The sequence below is a fragment of the Phragmites australis genome, chromosome 16 (genome assembly GCF_958298935.1).
Source record: "Phragmites australis chromosome 16, lpPhrAust1.1, whole genome shotgun sequence".
In the NCBI taxonomy this organism is placed as follows: Eukaryota; Viridiplantae; Streptophyta; class Magnoliopsida; order Poales; family Poaceae; genus Phragmites; species Phragmites australis.
This window is the reverse complement of record NC_084936.1, coordinates 15,934,070-15,958,255: the sequence shown is the minus strand read 5'-3', so window position 1 is coordinate 15,958,255 and position 24,186 is coordinate 15,934,070. Positions and strand designations below refer to the sequence as shown.

General features: G+C 41.9%; 1 protein-coding gene across 2 annotated transcripts; it reads right to left on the bottom strand.

The window, feature by feature from the left end:
- Positions 1-261: 261 nt before the first annotated feature.
- On the bottom strand, positions 262-23,969 carry LOC133895442 (cysteine-rich receptor-like protein kinase 15). Of its 2 annotated transcripts, none has more exons than XM_062335752.1 (8): positions 23,406-23,968; positions 21,390-21,442; positions 10,681-10,769; positions 10,312-10,403; positions 8,730-8,940; positions 8,416-8,647; positions 8,168-8,318; positions 262-842 (listed from the first exon to the last, which is right to left on the bottom strand). In XM_062335752.1, exons 1-8 carry the CDS (start codon positions 23,865-23,867, stop codon positions 570-572), a joined length of 1,563 nt encoding a protein of 520 aa, XP_062191736.1. In that variant the 5' UTR covers positions 23,868-23,968; the 3' UTR covers positions 262-569. The 2 variants fall into 2 exon arrangements, with proteins under 2 accessions (XP_062191736.1, XP_062191737.1); XM_062335753.1 differs by lacking the exon at positions 262-842 and adding an exon at positions 2,634-4,718 and having other exon boundaries at positions 23,406-23,969.
- Between the last annotated feature and the right edge of the window lie 217 nt (positions 23,970-24,186).

The window sequence follows — 24,186 nt, the reverse complement described above, 5'->3', positions numbered from 1 at the left end:
TTTTCCCTCCAAAGAATGTTAACAAGTCTATGTGACAGTGCGTGAAATGCAGAAGAGAAAACGCCCATGTTGCAAATACATTAGCTGAAAGCGCCTAATTAAAATTTTAGTTCTAGATAGCTAAGTTGAATAAAATTAATTAGTAGAATGACTCAAATAAATCTACTAAATTGGACTTGAAAGCTTGGTCAAAAACTAAACTGTTCAGATACTCGAATAAACAAATAAAAATTAGATTTTCAGCTTGGTTCATAGTCCAGGTGCTTATAATGCAATTTTTGTCAAAGCTGATATATATAGTGCAGTACTTATTTTACATGTGGAACACGTACAATAATGTATGAATAGTATAAATTAAGGAACTTGAAAGTATCTCTGGCAGCTTCTTGCAGGATCCATAACTGGAATTGAGAAGCTCTCATTAATTCAATTCTATGCAAACTACATACACAAAATTATTACTTCAAATTGCACGGAAGGGAAAGCACTACTCACTACTCTGTACCCCTTGTTTCATGGCAATGCTCTACTTCATACTTGAGTTGGCAGCTCAGATGTGGTGGACTTTCCTACCGAGGCCATGTGATTTCAGAAGAGGTCCAAGTTGCTTCATCATCAAAGACTTCTGCCGGAAAAAAATCTAGCGGCTTAGGGGCAGATATAGTCTTCTTGTTGCTCAGCATCAGGACTACATCTGACATAGAGGGCCGGTCTGCCGGATCCGTTTGAACACACAGTAGTGCTATCTGTATGCATCTTGTTATGTCGGTAGTTTCAGCTCCATTACGCAATGATGGATCTATAAGCTCCAATGATCTCCCGGCCTCCCACAAATGCCAAGCCTACAGAAGAACTCTCATGAAAATATATGCAATAACATGGTACTGCCTTTCAACTGTAGGGAGTTTCAAGTTTCTGGTGGTACAAATTTCTTGCGTATCTTAGCCAACTAAAGCAACACAGCAGATTGTTTTTTCTAAGATAATGGAAGTATAACTCCCGATCTCTACAAACAAGATGCCCAGTATGCATACAGCTATTTTTTTTAAAAATAGACACTCAGATTCACATCCAAGATAACTCAAACTTAGATGGTTTAGATAGTCTAGGCATACATCCACACCCTCAATTAAGCTTGACTCAGTTCCTAACGCAGCAGATTGTTGTAGATAAGTTTATTTGTTGTCACAATTTTTGTTTTGTTGAATGGGTACTGTAGTGAATCCACAAGTCCAGCATTATTGGCTGCCAAGTTTTTCCATCTTCATAGACAACTTTCTATCCCTATAAGCCATGCTAATCACTCCCACTTAACTCTCCCACTCTTTGTATTAAAGAAAGAAGTCACAGTTCAATTACAGGTACTCCCTCAATAAGGGAGAGGACAGCGAAAGCGCGCGCACACGCCTATATTAGATTAACATACATGCCACTTAAAAATGCCCTAGGTTTACAGTTGTTGCCACCTCTCTAGGTCCCATTCCTTCCTCACCTCTTATGTTGTTGCCGGCGGCGAGAAAGAGAAGGGACTTGGTCTTTGTAGATCTAGTGGTTAATTGCTTGTCTCCAAATAATTTGTGTGGTGGTGACTTGGGGCTTTAGTCCGCTTCTTCTATGGCTTTGTTGCTGGATCTAGTGGGATCCACTACAGAGGTTGCGATGCTCAGTTTCTTTGTCTCGTATGCATATATGTCTCCAAGCCTCAAAGTTCCTAGGCTGTCGGATGTTAGTTCCCCCAGGTTGGGGTTTTGTTCTAGGTCACCGGTTTTTTATCCTATGGTGCCATACGTGTTTTCTAGGTTGCCAGTTAAGCTGGCTCTGATGACGACGCTAGATTCAATTGTTGCCAGATCGAAGAAGGTGACAACCGATTTTCTTTCAAAGATCTTCAACCTCTTGGCTACTCGTCTTGCAGTGAGAGAGGGGCATCGCATTCTAGTTGTGGTCTTTTGCAGTGAACTAATGTGTGGTGTCCCTTTGATGGCTTGGTCAACTGTTGTTGTACCCGTTCCTAGTGCTATCCTCCACCAAGCTTTGGCTCGGCGATCATGATCGCCAAAACATTCAGGATCTGGAGAAAGTCATGTAGGTTTTTCTTTGTAATTTTTTCTTTTACAGGATCATTTTCATAAGACCCAGGAGCTAATTTTTGTGCCCATCTTACTATTTAGGGCTTCCAACTACTTTGTGAGAAAAAACATACATGCCACTTAAACAGAGAAAGCACGACCACACCAAAGAAATAGAGCTCTCCAAAATGAAAGCCATGTACCCAGTGCAACCAAAAGTAGAGAGGCATGGGGCTGATTCATACTATCCCCAAAAACCCACCACCCCCTTCCCCTTTTTCCCTAGAATGAATTCTCCCCTCGGGGAGTCTTACCATCCCTTACAGAGCTTACTCTATTCATCTGTACCACCTAACAGAGATTCTTTCATGGCCTTTTGTTTAAGATGAGTAAGGGCTTAGCCTTTCATGGCTTGACAGGAGAAACGGCCCCTTCTTCCCAAACTACCCCACCCCGTCTACCGCCGCTCCCCCCGGCCACCCCTCTCTGCCGCTTCTCCCCCTTCACAGTCGCCTCCACATACCTAGGGCTCATCCTTCATGGTAGCCTCCACCTCAGCTGGATTCGGATGCCTCCGCCTGCCACCACCCCTCTCCCTCACTCCCTCTATCTTATTGAGGAAAATATAAATTTCAATGTTTTCTTGAGCCCTTTCTCTGCTGGACCGGCTGGCCCATCTGTCTATGTGGTTTCCAGGCCCATTCGGTGCTGGACAAAAAAAGTTGGGCATTGGTCGACTAGGGCAAGAGATGGAAAAAGGAGAGAGCAGGGAGAGAGAGGGAGCTGGTGGCAGCTGGAGGTTGTAACGGCAGCGCAATCTCTCAGCGATTCCTTCGGGAGTTGTTGGGGTGGAAGGGTGGATGCCTCCATATCTAGGCCAGCTCCCTCTCCTTGTTGAAGGCAGAGGAAACATCTCTTGTTTTCTCTTGATTCCTCACTCCTTTCTCTTTGAGTTTGACTGTCATCTCTGACTTGGAGTCGAGTGAATCTTGTGCTCCAGTTTTGGTGCTTCAATGCTTGAAGTGGGGGAGTGAAGGAGTTCCTATGTTGGTGCTTATTGGAGCTGTGATTGACGAGGCTCGCCCGCACGCGCCGACGGTGAGGTGAGGCTTTGTAGCTCCGTCTTCCTTGTCAGCGGCAACAACGGCGAATAGGATTTCTGGGACAGCAGCTTCTTTATAGTGCCTTGCCTCGATTGATTTTGCTTTCAGGCGAATCTCATTGTGAGTATTTCAGTTTCACAATTCTTTTTTCCCTCTCTGTTAATCTAGACGGATTGGTTGGATGAAAAATGCTCTGTGATGATTAATATACATTGAAATTTGTTTTGTGATCTGAGAGCATATTAGTTTCAGACCTGTGTAGTTCTTTAGTCTAATTTTGTTGTTGTTTTCTGTACGAGTGATGTTGTTGGTCCTCTTTGGTTAGTTGTGATCTGTACTACATGCTTTCATTATCCAGAGAAGTCAGTGAATGAGTGGTAGAGCTTCTGCTCTGTGGTTGTTCTGATTATTGCTGTGATCTGATTTCATTCTCTGAGTTTCTATACATTGGAATAGAATAGCAGCACTGTCACATTAAATTTCATTCTAGAGTTGGTATACAGGTTCCGAACGAAGGCTTAGATTCATCCCAATCTTTGATGTGTACCTCACAATAATTAGGGGGCAGCACCTTATGCATCCTGGGGCCATTTGTTGCAGAAAATCTGAGAGCCCGTTTATCAAAATTTCATTCTTGTTGTTCAGATTAGCAAGTACACATGATTACTGCAATTATCTTCTATAATCTGCTGTAATCTCTTTTAACATTATGTGTAGTGGAGAGTTAGTGGTTTGCTCTTGTTCTCTTATTTTTGGGATATTAATATACATGCTCATTTTATCGCAATATGTACAACATATCTCAGCCTCTCTCTTCCAGAGCCAAGTCCAACTAGCACCACTGACACCTTATCCTCTCAGGTGACTGATAAGTGGGCCTAGCTCTCTCTGCCTCTCTCTCTAACGTCATTAAAATCATTAAAATCAACTAAAACACTTTAAAATGCATAGTAAAAAGAATATAGCTCCAACAATTATAAAACTAGTTTTGTTGGTTCTATTTTGACATGCCCTACATGTTAAAATTACTAGTAACCATGAAGTACTCACTAAAAACAAAAAAGAAGCAAATCAAGACAAGGGTAAATTAGTCAATTGCACCACCATCCTCTCATTCAAGAAACCAAATCTAGCCAGATACTAAACGATTTCCCAATGTGATTCTGATTCACCAAAAAAACATTTTCAAAATAAATTTGAAACAAAAATATTTTAAAAAAATCTAAATCCATACCAAATAATCCCTAAGCAAAATCCTATTATGCCATCCATTGCAGCAGAGCCATTTCTCGGTGTACTACTGACATGGGCCTATTGTATGTGATTTCTTGTGGCAGGGTATAAGTGGGCCTGGCCCTCCCGGAGTTGCGTTATCGGAGTCGAGCCAGAGTCGACATGCCTTGTCTGCCCACCTCTTTCCAATGGATCTATCCCAGCCACAGGGCTGTAAGCTCCTTTGTCCCTAGCAAACAGCTGCCAGACTGTTTTTCAGATCGTCCTTCGGCCATCTCATCAAACGTGAAGTTGTCTCTGACAATTAGACCATCTATATATGTGCAAAATAAGTAGGGGAGTTGAACCGGTTTACGGAGAAGGAAGTAGGATTGTCATTATTATTCAATGTATGTGCAATAACAACGGGTGGAACTCAAGACACCAAAATAATCATAAAGAACTATGAGGGAAAATGAAACATTAGAAATTCTCTCATTGAACGTGAGAAAGAGAGAATTTATACTTGTAAACCATACCACATACTAATCAAATATTATTTTGGCATGACCATATTATAATGGTGTAGATTATTAATTACAGATTTTATAGTTGCAAACCATACCACGCACTAACCAAATGTTTGCTTAGCCAGTTTCAATTAAAAAAACTTGCTTAGCCTTTTCTTTTCCATCCAGGGCTCATAGACTACGGTAAATACGGTGGTCTAAAGGACACTCACAATTCCGAATCTAGGAGAAAGAAAGAAACACTACTACAGAAATAGTTTTCAAAAGCAAGTTGTAATCTATTTATAGAGATATTTAGCCACCCGTCTCTGATCGAAGGTCTATAAAAATAAATAATTTCTAAAAGAAAAAAACACATGAAAATCAATTACTAAAGGAGATTCACTTAAGTAATCGCGTTTCAGACGGTCTCAGGTAGTCGGTCCCCGATTCGATGTTTTTTGGTTCAAATTTTTTTCCCGACCAGGCACCCCCCGCGGCCACCCCATCGCAAGTCACAAGATTTTCACGTGAAATACTCACCCGTGCGGTTCATGGCACTCGAATCCGGGATCTCTCAGCTCGCACTACTACAAAAATTATTTTTAGAGACGGGTGATAACTTATTTTTACAGGCGTTTAGTGCATCCGCCTATGATCGAAGGCCTGTAGAAATGAATAATTTTCACAGGCGCAAAAGTGACCGCCTGTGGAAATCTATTATCACAGGCGGTTCACTTAAGGAACCGTCTGTGAAAATAGGTTTTCACAGGCGGTTCCTTAAGCGGACCACCTGTGAAAATTGATTTCCACAGGCGGTTCCTTAAGCGGACCGCCTGTGATAGTCGGTCACTCAATCGATATTTTTTAATCGAAAAAAGAAAAAAAAATTTAGACCGACCAGGAACCTCACGCGGTCGCGACGTCGCAAGTCATAAGTCACGCGTTTTTTCGCGCGAAATACACACGCTACGTGGATTTTGGCACTCGAACTCGAAACCTGTCAGGTCGCGCGATGCCTCCCCACCATCACACCAGAGAACGACTACTGAACATTGAGCCTATATAATTCTTTTGATATCTGCAATCCAAAACTTTAAATGCTTATTTGGGCATCTAAATGACCTCAAATGAAAAACTTTTCAACTACAAAGTTATAGATCTTGTCGAGGGCTATAATGTTCATATAAACTTTATCCTCATCCGACCTCATATGAAAAAGTTATGAATTTTTGAAGATAAACTATCATACATTTTTACAAGCGGTTCCTTATGTGAACCGCCTGTAAAAATGACATATGAACATTGTAGCCCTAGACAAGATCTACAACTTTGTAGTTGAAAAGTTTTTCATTTGAGGTCATTTAGGTGCCCAAATAATTATTTAAAACTTCAAATAATTATTTAGATATCTAAATGACTTCAAATAAAAAACCTTTCAACTACAAAGTTGTAGATCTCATCGAGAGCTACAATTTTTATATAGATATTTTTCTCATCCGACTTCATATACAAAAGTTATGAATTTTTTAATGAATGATCATTTTTAGAGGCGGTTCACATAAGGAATCGTCTGTGAAAATGATCATTTTTACAGGCGGTTCCTTATATGAACCGCCTGTGATAATAGATTATTATCACAGGTGGTTCACATAAGGAACCACCTGCAAAAATATATTTCCACAGGCGGTCCATAACTATAGGAGGCCCTCGCCAATTATTCAGGCGGTTTTTCAAATAAACCGCCTGTAAAAAATAAGTATCTCGAAAAATAGTTTTTATAGTAGTGTCGTGTGATACATTCTTATCATCCCATTACAGAAGTACTAGTGATACTAATAGCACATGCAATCATTTTGATATCTTCTGTCTTTAACTTCAAACGATTATTTGAACATATAAATGATTTCAAATGAAAAGATTTTTTTAAATTGCTACAATTTTTTTTAATAAAGTTTATCCTCATCTAACTTCGTATGAAAAAGTTATAAATTTTTTAAGATAAATTATCATTCATTACCAAAAATAGTTCATATAAGTAACCATATGTAATAATCATCCTATTTTCAAATACGGTTCACATAAAGGAGCTACATCTGGGAAAGATATTTTACACAAGCGGGTCACATAAGGAACCGTCTGTGGTAATCTTCCTATTTACAAAGACGATTTATATAATAAACCACATCTAAAAATTACCTTTTACATAGGTGGTTCATATAAAAAATCACCTCTAAAAATATACCAATTTGTTTCCACACGGTCCGAAACCGTAGAAAACCGCGTCAACTACTCAGTCAATTTGTCATATAAGCCATCTCTGAAAAGACACCCTAAGTATCCTAAAAAATAATTTTTTTAAGTAATGAAAGCAATCTATGATGCCAAAGTCACTTCTCATTTACTCGTGCATGTTGATGGCGTCCGTCCGCGGTGCACACTGATGAACATTATGAGTGAAGAAATAGCAATAGTTTATAAGGATTCTTTTTATTTTTAGCCTAGAAGTGGTGCTTACTATGGGGGGGGGGGGGTGTCGGTTGGACCGTTGTCAGGTGTATAGGTGCTATAACCAAGCTGATTACCAAAGTAGTAACGGTGCATGCAGTATTGTTTGGTCAGAGTCACAAAAGTGTGAAAACTAGCAGTGTGATTAACTAGACAGTAAGAATTGTGTTACAAACTTGCAGATATCTTGTTTGGTATCTTAATGTCTTTCATATTTCTAATGCAATTTAAATTTTAACACAATCATGAATTAATCCATCTTGTAGCATCATATCAATCTACACTTGATGGCTATCAGTAGTTTAATTAAAATTTGGCAAGCTTCAAAACAATGGTCATGGAAAAAATCGAAGTTTGCATGGATAGTGTTCTTTAGTATATTCACTCTCTAGCACCTTCACTATTTCAATCATCTAGGTAAGTCCATAGAAGTAGTAAAAATAGTTTAGAAAGACATGTATAGCTTCCACCATATTATATTAGCGAAAAAATGCCTATTGAAATTTAAATGCCAACTGCACAGATGCGGCTAATCCCTAGCAGATATTTCTTAGCAGTCTGTCATTTTGTGGAGTCCACGTTTGCAATGGCTTTTCTTTTTGTAAACGCATGGCTTTTTTAGTTGTGTAGCATAAAAAAGCTAACAATCCAAACACCACATAACTGTTAAAACATATTCAAAATTGATAAGGAATATGCTTCTTTTTCCAACGTTTTTCTTGCAGCACATATTTTGATAGAAATATAAATTCGGATCTTTACTTACATGCTGAGGTAAAGTCATAAGCTGATCATCTTGTAGATAGGCACCATGGGGTTTCTTTGCAGAAATGGCCTCAAGAAGAATGACACCGTAGGCATACACATCAGCCTTGGTAGATAAAATACCACAAACAACTTCAGGAGCCATATAACCTCTGAAATGTTGAAATAAATCAAAGCATTAGCATAGAAGAAAGCAATGGATGTGATTAATGTCATGACGTGTTCTCCATGAATTCCACAAGGTCTTACAATGTTCCGTCTACAATTCTCGTGTCGTATGATCCTGGGCATAATAACATTTTGGCTATACCAAAATCATTTATCTTAGCATTCATATTGGAATCCAGAAGAATGTTGCTAGGCTTCAAATCCTTGTGCACAATGCATAGCTCATGCGTGTGCAGATAAAGAACGCCCTGGGCTATCCCTTCCATTATATGGAAGCGCGACATCCAGTCAAGCGATGCCGTTCTTGTCACATCTGCAACATGGGTATCATTATAAGGAACACACTCTGAACATTGGTCCATGAATGAACTATACAAAATCTGAGCAAGACATACCAAAGATAATTTTGTCCAAGCTCCCGTTGGGCATGTACTCATAGACCAAAACATTCTCCCCTCGTCCGGTGCAGCGTCCCAGAAGCTTGATTATATTTGTGTGCTGAAGCTTCTCAACAACTTGAAATTCATTGTCATACTGAGAAGCTGCACTTCTTGTATTGTTAGTATATATTTTGATCGCGACCTCAAGTCCGTCACCTATATGAGCCTGGAAAGCTAAGTTCAAATGATCATCCATTGATATGACAAGTTCTGCATATATTCAGTACTTACAAAAGACCTCAACCATGCGACAGATCATGTATAGTTAAACCTGCTCGATGTGCAGTCTGCATTCTGCAGCCTACCAGGCTACCACCATCGCATATGCACTTTTGTGTAAGTAGCATAGATACAGTATCTTTCTGAACCAATGAAAATATCAACTGGTTTTAGGGACGGGGTGGCTGGTAAATATAGTTATCAGGTCAGTATTTTATATCGAGTACCGGTAGTGAAACTACATGTTTCTCTGAATAGTGCGCTACTATCATGATCGGTTATTAACAGTGACTGCGGCAGCAAACTCATGAAATCAAATGCTACTTTACAGATTGATGCAAATACGTGAATGTTGATGATATCTTGATTGACCATAGTTTTGAAGTAGACATCAAGGTCATGGACCAAAAAGTATACAAAAGGCACAATTATATAAGCAACTTATGTAAAACTAGAAAATTAATTAATTAAAAACGCTACTACTTCCTCTCTATAAGTTGACCGATAAAACTGTTTTGATATTGTGACATCAAATAAGTAATCTTAAAATGACCATTTCTTAATCCTAATAATCAACCCAAAGCTCTAGAAATATATCTTAGAGAATGGCAATTTTAAGGCTTCATGGTCAGTTTTAGTTGTCTACGGGTAGTTTGGAGCTTTTCAGTAGTTTCACGCTGGGCATTACCCTTTATGCACAAATTGAGGATTTGCCACTTCAATGAAGTTTCTAATGACATGGCACGCAAAACTCCATCGCACTTAAAAAAATGGCTTGGACTTCTTTTTTGTGAAATGGGGGAGTAAATTACTCCAATTACAAAAGAGTGTCATTTTGAACATCGACGCAGTCATCAACAAACTAGTTTGACCACTAATTATTAGTACAAAATCTATTAAAGCATAGAAAAGTTGTAATATTATGAAACTACTTTTTCAAGATGAATCAAAATATTCAAAAATATATTGATGGTCAAAGTTTAAATATATGGACTGCATGCAACCTAAAACAACATTATTTTGTGACTAGAGGGGGCATTAACGGCATGAACAAATAGTATTGCTTCCTCTCCTGAAGCGCACCAATAAAATAATTTTTAATGTTGAACTAAAAAACAGTAATCTGAAACACAACTAGTTCTCAATGCTAATGATTTACTATTTAACAAAAGAATTTTAGAACACAAAAAATGTTCCATGCTTTGATTTCTAGGAAAGAAGTCAATTTCATAATGAGACATAAGTTAAGAGATTATAGCATTCTACATCACAAGAAATAGGACATATATCATGAGAACATGTAGTTTACGTACACTACCTTGTAAATAGCAGACCAATCACTAAATCCAATTATATTTTCAGATGAGAAATTATTCGCAGCAGCCTTCAGTAAATCATAAGCCAAAAGCTCTGTGAAAGGTACACAGAATTGTTAATGAAGCGACGTAGAAGAATGATTTCTCAAAGTACATGAGCCTAAGTGATTATTGTCAACATTCATGGGCGTAGATGAACAATTTCTAAAAATTGAAAAAACTTAGGCTTCAAACATGAACTGGGAAGCACCAAGACATACATGAATAATCTATTATATGATCAGAGGTGCACTTTACAAACAATTTATCCACATACTTTCCAAAATTTCTGTTTATGTTTCATGCTACTAAACTAGATTTATGTAAATTACCTGCTCTTTGAAGTTCCTCGAACTCAAAAATCTCTGTTATAGTTTGACTGCTTTCCAACTGAAACCCCCCTAAGGCACTTCCTTCGTTCCTGAAAGTACAAAATGGCTACACCATTACCCAAATAGCCCAAGAAAAGGGATACAGAATGAGCCTTCACTATCGGCTCCAAAACACCCATCACTATCAGTTTTGAAACTAGCAGTGGGCACCGGCTGAAGGCTTCAGCCGATAGTGAAGCCAATTGCCACTGTCGGCTGGAGGCTTCAATCGGTAATAATAGTCGATCCTCGAATAGACAATTTTTGACCTGAAAACATGATTTTTTTTTACTTAACCAGGCACCCCCCCCCCCCCTCCCGTGTCCGCGCTCGCGCCGTCGCAAGTCACGCGATTTTCTCCCCTATTATGCTCACGTGTAGTTCGTGGCACTCAAACTCGGGACCTCTCAGCTCGCACAATACGTCATTACCATCCCACCACAGAATTACTAATGATAACAATAGTATATGCAATCATTTTGATCTCTTTTGTCTGAAACTTCAAATAATTATTTGGATATCTAAATGACTTCAAATAAAAAAGTTTTCAACAAAAAAGTTGTAGATCTCATCGATTGCTATAATTTTCATATAAAGTTTGTTTCCATCCAACTTCGTATAAAAAAGTTATAATTTTTTTAAAATAAATTATCATCTATTATCACTGTCGATTCGAACCGGTAGTGAAACTTGATGAACTATCACTATCGGTTCTAGCCACAAACCGATATTGATAGTTAAGTTTCATTGTCGATTTATAAGAAGTACCGACAGTAATAGTATCAATGTCGATCCGGTTCATAGCTAGAACCAATAATGATAGTCAAATATCAGTGCCGATTCTTTTCAAATAAACTTTTAGTGCCGATTCTTGATATAAACCGACAGTGATACTCTAATACTACCAGCTCATAAAGAACCGACAGTAATAGACTAGCATATAAGACCTATTTTGTAGTAGTGATCTCATTGTTGTCCTCTTGCTTTGAGTCGAATCACATGTTTTGAATGCATGAATAGGAAAATAAATGAATTGAGGTGGTATGTTTAGTAAGATCCTTGGAAATTGTAGAAGTAAGAACTTGTTTAAATATACTTCATGGAAAAAGTACATAAATTTGTAGAGAGAAGAGTGGGAAGTGAATGAAAAGTTTTCATGATGTCAAACCTCATGTTAGATCCCTCCAGCATTCTTATGGACGGAACCATATCATAGGAATTTCATGTGGATACGGAGATTTAGTTCATTTATACCAAAGATTCACTAGGAATTTTCCTGTAGGACCAATTCCTATGAAGTTGCTCCAAAATTCCTACATCCCAACGGCCTTGAAGACACAATTTGGATCTGAACGTTTTAAAAAGACAAATGAAAAGCTTCTTAAATTTCAATTTATGTTCAAACATACCTAACATTTGATAATTGATGAAGTCTAATTTTGATGACATTTAAATGATATGGACCATCGTATGAAACAGCACGTTACTTCGCAAAGAGAGCTTGTGTGTATCATTATACATGTACGCTGTTGAATGTAACCCCTGAGTTTACCGACATAGTTTGACAGGGCTGTACTCCTATATATAAGGGGTGCATAGCTTGAGATCATACAAAAAAGAAAGAAGAAGTGCCCCTTGCAAAATCTAGCATGTGGCTTCTTTGTGCTTGGATCCAAGTCTAGGTGATCATAAGCTGAAGACGAACAAAAGGAATTGTATTTTCTATTGAAGAAAATTATTAATCTTGATATTGTTGAACATTTCTAGATATGTCAATTATCTGGCGACATTCCTTTTCCGTCTTCCCTTATTCTTCCGATGGAACCTGTGCAGCATGTTAGAGATACATATTGCGTCTATGTAATATCCCCATGTTACAAGAGGTTTTATGTATATATACTAGCATATAGCCTCCATAGAATACAAAATGATATTCCTAGCATTGTACTAGAGCTAGTTTTTTTAGGACGTAGCAACTTGTCCCAACCTTAGTCCACCATCTAGCTTTCTCTCTCCCTGCCGTCTTCTCTCTCCTTCACCATCGACAAAGCTGGTTGGACCGGTCCGATCCCCAGCCGACCCCCTCTTCCCTGACAGGATCCAATCCTCCCCAGTCCGCGCCACTCTCCCGTGGCTGTCGTCAAGCGCATCTGCAGATTGCTTCGTCGGTGTTCCATCGCGCACATCTACAGCTGCATGCATTCCACCATGTTCTAGTCCGAAGTCGGCCTCCTTCGCGCATCGTTGCACAATCGAGATCCGCCTGGAGTGCACTATCTCCACCACTGTCGCTCGAGACTGCATCACAACTTGGTAGCCTCTACCTGAATGTACGAGATGTCGCCTAGAGGGGGGGTGAATAAGCGTTTCCTAAAATTTATAAATTTGCAGCGAATTAAACTATCTGGATAATCCAGGTTACCTGGATACTCTGGGTCAAGAGGTTCTGGGTTCTGCCAGGATAGTCCGGATGAAACAGAAAAACGAAGCCTATGAAATGCTAAGTAAATCTATTTGATGTCACATGGTGCCACAAGTTCCAAAGGATGTATGAAAGCTATTCAAAGAATCACCTGCAGCTAAAAACACACAAACACGTAAATCGAGGAAGATCGTCCAAAAACAACTAGAACAACAAAGAAATCAAATGAGACACGAATTTCTTTCCCGAAGTTCGGATCAAATGATTTGACGTCTCCATTGAGGTGCTCAAAAAGAGCCGGGTCTCTCTCAACCCTTATCTTCACCGAGCAATCACGAAGATCGAGCTTGGGGCTTACTCAACTTTTCTCTTTCTTTGCGGAGGCAAGGTTGACCTTCACAAACTTTCGGATGCACTCCATAAGCTTGGGTGCTCACCAGGTGACGCCTAGCCGTTTAGGAGCTTCAAGCTCCAAAAGTAAAGAACGCGAGTTGATGGCTTGATAAAGACCTCAAGTGCTCAAACAATGGAATTTTGATCATTAGCACTCAATCACACTTTTCAAATCCCAACTCTCAAATCCTTGAAAGATTTAATGCTCTAGATGAGTGGGAGGGCTTTAAAGTAGCTTTAAGTGCTTTTTTCTCGAGTTAGTTCAGCAGCAAATGAAGGAGGGGGTATTTAAACCCAGCCCCCGAAAACTAGCTATTACAATACATTTTGTACTGACTCAGAGTATCCGGGTTAACCCGGAGATTCCAGATCCCAACAATTTTTTAAAACATCCGGTGTTCGTGGGGTGATATGTGTCTCTGATATTTGATCTAGAAGAGTTATTTGAGCACTAAGACAACTTCAAGCCAATACAAACGCAACCCTCTTGATAGTACGGCACATCTATACTCAAGTTCGAAAATAAAATAAATTTAAATCTATTGAGTAAATATATGCCGCTTCTCCTTTTCTTTTTGAGGGACGCCAACGTCATTTTACTTCTTCAAAGGGACTAATATCTGTCCAAAACCTCATTAAACTCATTAGTCCATTAATCATTTGTCATCAATTATCCCAAACCTATATATGGGGTCTAGATGCACTTGCACTACTCCGGATCGTTGCACACCACCCCTCCACCAGCACTCATCGGGACTCGCTCGCCATCGCACGCCGCCGCCCAAGTAGACCCCACTCTGTTTGGTAACCACGTGCTCTCAATCTCAAGTAGCCACAATTTTGAAAAAAAAATAGGTACCATGTCTTCTTCATCAACACCATTTCAGTTCCTCGCTGATCGATGATTTTTTATGATGTCAACTATCATGATTTTACAAAGCATATGCACATTCACATGCGTGGACTTCGTCTTTGGGGTGTTCTCTCTGGCGACATTTCTTGTTTGCTATCACACTGCCTATGACAAGGTTGTCTCATCTACTAGGATGCCATGGAGCCATACCAAGATTAGTTATCTAATTATGCTCAGTGGATGGATGATGATGTTCGTGTAGCGTCCATTCTAGTTGCTAGCGTCGTGCCCTGGTTCTCCTTTGAGATTGTTGAGTTTTCTAGTTTCTTTTAGATATGGACTCATCTTCGTCAGAACTATGAGCCTTCTAGGGACGCTCTCTACCTGTTTGTTGTTCGCTAGGAGCAGTCTCTTTATTAGCATGATGCAGCCTCCTCTAGTGGTGGTGGCCGCCCTCTCTACACCTATTGTAAAAAGGAGGGCCATGTTGAGACGAACTGCTATAGTAAGAAGAAGCATCTTCGACATCCCTCTGGTGTTTTTACCAAGATTACCTCTTCGATTGACACTCAGCAAGAGGTTGTAGCATTGCTTCAACTCCTGGTTGCTACATCTGCCTCCTCACCAACAAGTTCTATTGTCTCTACTACTCCCTCTTTTGGCACTGAGAGACCACATTTTGCATAGTCAAATACCTCATCTTGGATTCTTGACTCAGGGGTACTTTCTAATTCTTCCAATCTATCTCACTTAATCCTCTTGTTTCTGCTCTTCATGTCATTACCACTGATGGTACTTCTCTTTCTATTACTAGTCGGGCACCATTTGCACTTCTTCTTTTACTATTCCATCTATTGCTCATGCTCCCCAACTCACCATGCAACTCATGTCCAGTGGTCAGCTTACTGATCATGATTGTCACATTATTCTAGACTCTGATTCTTGATGTGTTCAAGACTAGCACACTGGAGCTCTTGTCGGTACTAGCTCTCTGAACCATGATTCCCAATGTCTATGGGAGCTTGACTGGCTTCATCTTCCTTCCACTACAGCCGCTGGTCTTTCTGCTTCCTCCACTACTGGCTCATTCCAGTAGTGGCATCATCATCTTGGCCATGTATGTGGGTCGCGTTTGTCTTCCTTAGTTCGTTGTGGTCTTCTAGGGTCTGTCTTACGAGATATGTCTTTAAACTGTTAGGCTGTAAGCTTGGTAAATAGATTCAGCTACCTTATCCTCATAGTGAGTCAGTGTGTGAACGTCATTTTGATCTTATTTATTCTAATGTTTGGGGTCTGTCTCCATTTGTTTCGAAAGGGGGTCACAACTGCTATATTATCTTTATAGATGCTTTTTCTCGCCACATTTGGACTAACTTTATATCTTCTCGTAGAGAGGTATTATCTATATATAAGCATTTTACCACTATGATTCGCACTCAGTTTGACACTCTCATTTGTGTTTTTCAAGCTGATTATGCTAGCAAATTTTTTTCTGGGCACCTTCATACTTTTCTTGTTGACCATGGCATGTTGTCCCAATTCTCCTGTCCTAGCGCTCATGCTTAGAATGATATTGAATGCAAGCATTGTCATCTTCTTGAGACACCTCACGTGCTTATGATTGCCTCTTCTGTCCCACCTTATTTTTGAGCTGAGGTGCTCTCCATTGCCAATTACTTAGTTAACATCCAAGTTTCTTCTGCTATCAAGGGCGGGATTCCTTTTGAGCGTCTATATGGGCGTATTTCTGACCACTCATGTCTTCACCTTTTTTTGTGTTTGTTACGTTCTCCTCGCTCCTTGTGAGCGTACCAAACTGATTGCTTAATCTGTTAAGTGTGTTTTTCTATGCTACAGTGCAGAGCATAAGGATTATTGGTGTTGGGATCCTGTTGCTCATCCCTTCTATCCTCATACCTCCTCTTCCACTTCTTCAGCTTCCTTGGTTGAACCATTGTCTTTTATCACTTTTCCTTCCACAACCATCATTGTTTCGTCTTCTTTTCTCCGGCAACTATTGGTACCCTCTCCTATTGCATCTTTTTTAGTGCCTCCCTCCCTCTTGGCCTACACCTCACCAGATCCTCCTCCTTTTGCACTGTTGCACCTTTTCCTTTCCACTACACTCGTCATTCACATGCTGTCTCACATCATGTTCTGTCTCCTTCTGATGAGTTATCTCCTTCTGGATATTTATATCCTCTATCTTCTCCTCACTATTCCCTCTATGATCGCCAGTCAATAAGGCCTCTTGATCAATTTGGTTTTGCTAGTACAGTTCATGTAGAGTCATCTTCATACCGTGGTGTTGTTGTTCATCATTAATGGCAGCATGTGATGTCAAAGGAGCATAGGTGTGAGTGCACTTGCATGTGGGATCTTGTTCCTCTTCTCTCACGTGTTCATCCCATCATGTGTAAGTGGGTCTATAATATTAAGACCCACTTTAATGATTCTTTTGAGTGCTAAAAGACTCATCTTGTCATCCGTGGTTTTTAGCAGGAGCATGATCATGGCTACGATGAGACTTTTGCACCTATGATTCACATGACCATAGTTCACATTCTTCTTGTTGTGGCTTCCGTGTGCCAGTGGTCTATTTCTCAGCTTGATGTCAAGAATTTCTTTCTTAATGGTGAGCTATGTGAGAAGGTATACATGCACCCACCGCAAGGGTATTCTGTTGTTGACGGCATAGTTTGTCATCTCCGTCACTCTCTTTATGGCCTTAAGCAAGCCCCTCGTGACTAGTTTGAGCGCTTTTCGTATGTGACCGTTATTGCTGGTTTTTCCGCCAGTGCTCAAGATCTTGTGCTCTTTGTTCACACTTCGTCTCATGGCTAGACTATTGTTCTCTTGTATGCTAATGATATGATCATTACAAGTGATGATTCTGAGTATATTGCATTTATGAAGGCTCGTCTCAAAGAGTAGTTTCTTATGACTGATCTGAGTGCTCTTCGTTATTTCCTTGGGATTGAGATTTCTTCTACATTTGAGGGTTTGTTTCATCCCAAGAGAAGTATATTTAGGATCTTCTTGATCGTGCTTCTCTCACTTATGAGCACACTATTGAGATTGTCGTGGAGCTTAATCTTCCTCTTTAGTCCATATATTATGAGCATCTTGCAAATTCCACACGCTGCAGTCATCTTGTTGGGAGTCTTGTTTATCTTGGTGTCACTCGTCGTGACATTTGTCATGCAACGCATATCATCAGTCAGTTCATTTCTGCTCCCGCTGAACTCTACTACAACTATCTTCTTCATTTTTGCACTATCTTTGTAGGACTATCTCTCGCCATCTTTTCTTTCCATGTTCCTGCTCTTTACGACTTTGTGCATACTCTCATGCTAATTGTGCTAGTGATCCCTCTGATCACTGGTCTTTTTCTACCTACTGTGTTTTTTCTTTGTAGTTCTCTCATTGCTTTGAAGACTAAAAAGCAGACGAGACTTTCCTGTTCTAGTGCAGAGGCTGAGTTGCAAGCCATAGCTTTGTTGATAGCGGAGCTCAGTTGATTACGGTGGTTACTTGAGAATTTTGGTGTTTCATCTCCTGCATCTACTTCTCTTTTCTCCAACAGTACAGGTGCTATCAGTATTGCTTAAGACCCATGAAGCATGAGCTCACCAAGCATATTAGTGTTGATGCTTATTACACACAGACACAAGTACGAGATGAGGTTATTGATCTTCAGTATTGTCGGAGGATTAACTCCTGTCGCAGGGATCCCGAGAGACCCCTTTTTAGAGATTCGGCGGGGGGGATGATCCTGAATAAGTTCGTCGGAGAAATAAATGGAAGTGGAAGTAGATGCAACGGTCGGTGGTGGGGGATGATCGACCTAGTGCAAAGGGAAGTAAATGCACCGGAGTTTAGACAGGTTCGAGCCGCACGGGGGCGTAATACCCTACTCCTGTATGGATGCAATAACTGTCCTGAGGGAGATCCCTCAAGGATGTAGCTGGTTACAAGAATATTGTGTCTAACTAAGAGCTTGAGGCTCCTTGTTCTTGGGCAGGGACTACGGTTTTTTCTTGGTGCTTCTGTGCTCGATGCTTACGGTCTCTTCTTCGTTGGTCGCGGCACGGTTGACTGCTTGGGCTTTGATTGATTGATCCCTCGTTCTCTTCTGTGTGCTGACTCTTTTATGCACTCGCCGGCTGCGATATGCCCCGAACGGGAAGGAGGGGGCACAAGTTCCAAGACGCCATGACTGGGAAATGCGTCATCATTTCCTCTAGGCGAAGTGACCGAGGAGGTGGAAAACACGGCGCACGCCCGGTCACTTGTCACCATAAACGCCTTGGCAACGGGTGCCATTGAGAGGGCCCACCGGGCAGCCACAGAACTACCCGGTGTGCCCGCCCTGTCTTGTTCCTCTGCCACGGCAGGGCGGCAGGCGGAATGCCTTGATCCTGCGATGTTATCCCGAGACACACCGGATGATACGGGACGGGACCCGTGCAATTAATAGCCCCATGCCTCTCTGCCAAAATGTGGCAGGAACTGACACTGCGGCGGGAGCAGTTGGGAATGTCAGGCCGCGCACGCTCATTAAATACGGCCTCAGGCCTCTGACTGATTGACACCTCATTGGTGGGCCCCTCAGGGGCCTTTTTGGGTCGTCGGGGCACCGAGCGCTCGGGGGTACTGTTCACCTCCCCGAGCACTCTCTCCCGAGAATGCTTATCCTTGCCCTCGGGGCACCGGGTGCTCGGGGGCACTGGTTACCCCCCCCCCCCCCCCGAGGACTCTCTCCCGAGCACTCGCGCACGAACCTTCGGGGAACCGAGTGCTCGGGGGTTGCCACGAGCAACCCCGAGCACTCTCTCCCGAGCACTTTTGCACAGACCTTTCGGGGAACCGAGAGCCCGGGGGCTGCCACGCGTAGCCCTGAGCACTCTCTCCCGAGCATTCTCTCACTGGCCCTCGGGGAACCGTGCGCTCGGGGACTGCTGCACGCAGTCCCCGAGCACTCTCTCCCGGAACTTAGCTCTTCTGATCGTCGGGGGACTAGGGTGCTCGGGGGTGACCGGGCACCTCCCCGAGCACTTTCTTCCCGGTACTTAGACTCTGTGGGTCATCGGGAACTGGGGTGCTCGGGGACCAGGGACTGTGGCCCTGAGCACCTTCTCCCGGAACTTAGACTTTGCGGGTCATCGGGGAATTGGGGTGCTCGGGGACCAGGGACTGTGGCCCCGAGCACCTTCTCTCGGAACTTAGACTTTCCTCACCTCGCAAGAGGGACCTCGCAGGGTGGTGACATGTGGCGGACGGCTGGCCTGGCCTCGGGACTCAGGGACCCCCGGTTCCTGATACACCGACAAGTATGTTCCTTCATAGCTTCAGTTGGCTGACTTCTTCACGAAGGTACAGACAGGAGCTCAGCATAGGTTCTATATCTCCAAAGTCAGTATGGTTGACCCACCATAAGTTTGAAGGGGTGTTAGAGATATATAATGACTCTGTGTAATATCCCTGTGTTATAAGGGGTTTAATGTATATTGTTTACCTATATCTCTGTGTAATATCCTTGTAGTCAAATCTGTAGTGGGGGTTGTCGGAGGGCTTCTTATAGAAGTAGGAGCCCAATGCTTCAAATCTGCAGATCTGAAGCATTGGGTTCCTTGTTGATGATTGGGAGATGTAAGATCCACGATCCCGTTGGAATTTTGGACTGGATAGTTGTCGCCAGTGGGGGGTGATTGTTATTCCCTACTACCGGATCAGCGAGATTTCAAGGATTTGCGTGATTATCATCATGATTGGATGGACCAGCAACCTCGTCTCCAATGACGAAGACTTCTCAGGGGTAATCTCTTATATAGGAGTCCAGATCCATCATGGATTTGTCATCGAAGGAGACCTTCGGGTAGGTACTTTGACAATCCATGTTGTGGGAAGCCGCGGGGGAAGATCTGACTTGCGACAAATGTCGCTTGCTCGATCGTCTTAGTCACTAGGCGATTGGAGCTCAATACCATAGTCTCTGGAACATTGATCCATAAAACGACTTACCTCATCACTGGAGTTGTTGCCAGTAAGGTCATCGCCTAGATCCATCCGATCGACCACGGGGTCCTTGTCAGTTAAGAGGGTAAAGTTGCTGTAGAACACCTCGTTCGAGAAGCCGGTTCTTGATGCAGACTTAGATGGAGTCGGCAACATGTTATGTGATGAGGATTCGGCATCTTTGATCATAATCTCCACGGACAATGTCAACTATCAATGATTTTTGAACCGCCGATCTTACGAATACGTTAATGAAGTAGGGGATATTCGTTGTAGCCAAATCGTATACCGAAACATAGAGATTTATACATGTTTAGGCTTCCCGAATGATAATAGTCATACGTCTTGTTGTCTTGTATTGCTTTTCGAGAAAAATTACAGGAGGTCTTGGCTAGACTAGATGGATCTAAACCTAGTCAAGGGCTCCTTGCGTGTAGTCTGAGCAAGATATCAATGTAGATCGCAAATACAAAAGGCTTGGGACTCATGGTGCGCTTGAGGCTTCTATATGCTTGGGTGATGGGCTTGTGTCTTGTCCTCCGCAGGGTCTCTTGGCTCCATACATATATGGGGATTGCCTATGGACTCCTTTCTGAGTAGGATTCTATTATCCTTAGAGATAAACTTTCATGTGTTACGAGATACCCTACTATATGCACGTAGTTTCCATACTATCTAGGGAATCCTTTTCCAGGCACGGATGTATGCTCCGAGAATACAGGAAACCCAGGGGATCTGGATACGTATAAATTACTAATATAAGGTAGTCTTATACTACCCATCGTCACATGTATATATATTGGCATGTGCCCTATGTGGAATACAAGTTGTTATTCCTAACAGATACTTGGTACAAGTATTAACACAACAATTTGTGTCTAGAACCATGTTTCCTCTTTCCTTATTGTATAATCTAGACTAAATATACAAATGCAGGGTTTTTGTTGATATGTAAAGCAGATAAATATGTTGCAAACATCTGACCTAGCATCAAGTTCCAAATGGCTGGTAGGTAGACCTGGCACCACCTCTGGCACCTGAAATAGGAGTCCAATTGATGTTAAGCACCCAAAATCAAGAGAATCAAGAGGAAGACCATAATGTTCTTACTGCATAAGAGCTCATAACCCTCCCCATGAAAAAAGGGAGCTCACAACATATTAGCCAGACAACTCCCTAGTGAACCAATCGAGTCGGCAGTTCTTTTTTAAAATGTACAAAGTATAAAGCCAAAAGAAAAGAATATTGGAAGAGTTAAGTTTTATCAGGGATTAGTTTGAGAAGGGGAAGAGACTTGTGGTGGCAAGTGAAATCGAATCTTTTGCTAAAGAGGAGATTCTTAAACAGCTGACAAATTTTTGCTTACACCGGGACATAGCCCACTGTCTCTTGGCCCAGTTACGTACTTCCCAGTCATTTGGGCCAGTGATCCCCACTGTCACTTGCTGACTAGCGGAGCGCCAGTGACACTACTTCTAGCTCATCTATCTCTAGTGAGGACAATAGATCATAAGGGTAGCCAAGGAGAGAGCATGCAAGTCCAAATATCATTAGTTATGTTTTAGTAATGATAATGATGTCTAAATGTTTAGGAAGTTATCTTTCATTATCCATAGTGATCACATTCGTTAGGAAGGTAGAGATCCTACTATATTAAGGGGGTCAAGTAGCCACCACTATGAAAAGGATACCCATGTCTCGGTTATGATTAAGCAAAGAATGAAACTAGTCTCTCCCTCAGCCAACGACGCTCGCCTTTCCTCTCGGCTGTGATCTAACTTCTAAGCCCGTAACAGGTTCACAACCTTATGTCACTTGTTCAAATTAAGAAAAATCTTAGTGACAATTCCAATTGAATAATCGATCCACGCCCTGTTGGTGGGAGTCAAATTGTAGTCTTTGGCCAAAAAGATGAGGTTCCATACAGTTCGAATATGCAACAGTACATGAGCTCTAAGTCTCAACTACTAAATATTCCAGTGTCCCACACCCCCACATTTTTCCCTCTAAACAATGAAAGAGATGATTTTAGTGCCCCAACGTCTCATCCAAAATTTAGAAGTCTGTATCTTTTAAACCGGATATCCTGGTCTATTTTGGCTAGGAGTGTGCAAGCGTGTGTGCTTGATTTTGACAAAGGAGGGGCATCGAGAGATTTGGAGGGCTCACATATGGACCCATCCTTTTCTTTTATTGGATCACACGTTTGATGCTGCCTAGCTGATGTGTTCAGTGTTAGGGCATATATGTCAACAAATTTTGGACAAGCAGGTGCCACATCTGTGAAACCTCGACGTTTAAGACAATGGAGTGTCTTACACCAGTTTTGAGAGCTAAGGCGAAAGCTGAGAGGTTTGGAATTGATAGGTGCTTTACTCAGGCAATAGCAACAGTACAAATTACTTATTCGTTTTTCTTCTTGAGTTTTGAAAAGCAAGTGGGAGTGGTATTTCATAAAGAAAACTAATTTGAATTTTCAAAAAAAAAGGACTGATCTTACTATCCTAACTTTATTCGGGTAGAAATCAAATGAGATTTTAGGTTCCAGCCATCGAGGCTGCAGCTAGCACACAACCGAGAGGAATATTCCGTGCCATGTCTCTACGACTCTCCGTGTGGATCTCAATTCAGTCAACTTTAGTTAGTAATAATGGTATTAACCGATCCTGTACCAAAATAAATTGGTATTTACTAATACCGTATGACAAAAATCTACCATATTAACTGAACAAATAATACCGTATTAACCGAGGTATCGTATGCACCGAACCGAAAACGAAAACACCTAACATCTAGTTTCTTTCCTTCCTTTCCTCACTCCTTCCTCAAATTCAAATAACTTCCTCAAATTAGTCATATGGGGGAACTTGCAGCTGTTCCAGGTGATTTTCAGCTGTTCCAATTTAACGTCCAATGACTTGCAGCTGTTTCAGGTGATTTTCTATTTTTTCCCCAATAAATGTTTTTGTTGCTGAGAAAGCAAAGATTAAGTTCGATCACCTGCTGGGAGTTATCATGACCTGAAGGAAGCAGCATGTTGTAAATCCTATCCAGGCGGATGGTGATGTCGATGTGGCTGACGACGGGGAAGACGAGGAGGTACGAGTCGATCTCGCCCTGCACGTCCCGGAACTGCTCCGCCTGCCTCCCGGCCATGATGAACCCGTACGCGGCGCCGCGCTCCTGGCAGGACTCCACGAGCTCGTACGCGCGCCGGAGCACGCCGCCCAGCCCGTCTAGCGCCCTCCTCACCTCCGGCCGCCGCATCGTCTCCGACCCTTGCTGCACCAGCTGCAGCAGGTCCGCCACCATCATCACGTGGCGCGCGAGGGACCGGCACTCCTTCCTGTTCCGCCGCGCCGTGCGCACGGCGTGCAGGATCGCCGAGATGAGCCCCGCGGCGTCCGCGCCGACCAGCTGCGCGACGGTGGCGGCCGGCGCGAGGGCATTCCACAGCGCCATCTCGCCTCGATTTACTCCGCGAAACTACTGGTGTGAGTTTCCCGTGTCCGAAAGTCAGGCAGGATGTCCAGCCACTAGCTAGCTACATGGCTTTTGCGACGTCTAAATTTGAAGCTTCCGTCGCATTTCCCTCCGGGAGCAGACACGGTGGTAGACCATGACTTTTGCAAGTCATTTCCTTAGTGCAGTAACCCTCGCTGCATTTGCGATTCCAAAGGAATTTCACAGAAATTTACGTGTATATTATTAACTCCCGTGGGAATAACAAGTTTTTTCTGTGCTCCAAATAAAGTTTTAGGCCTCTTTGGATTGTAAGATT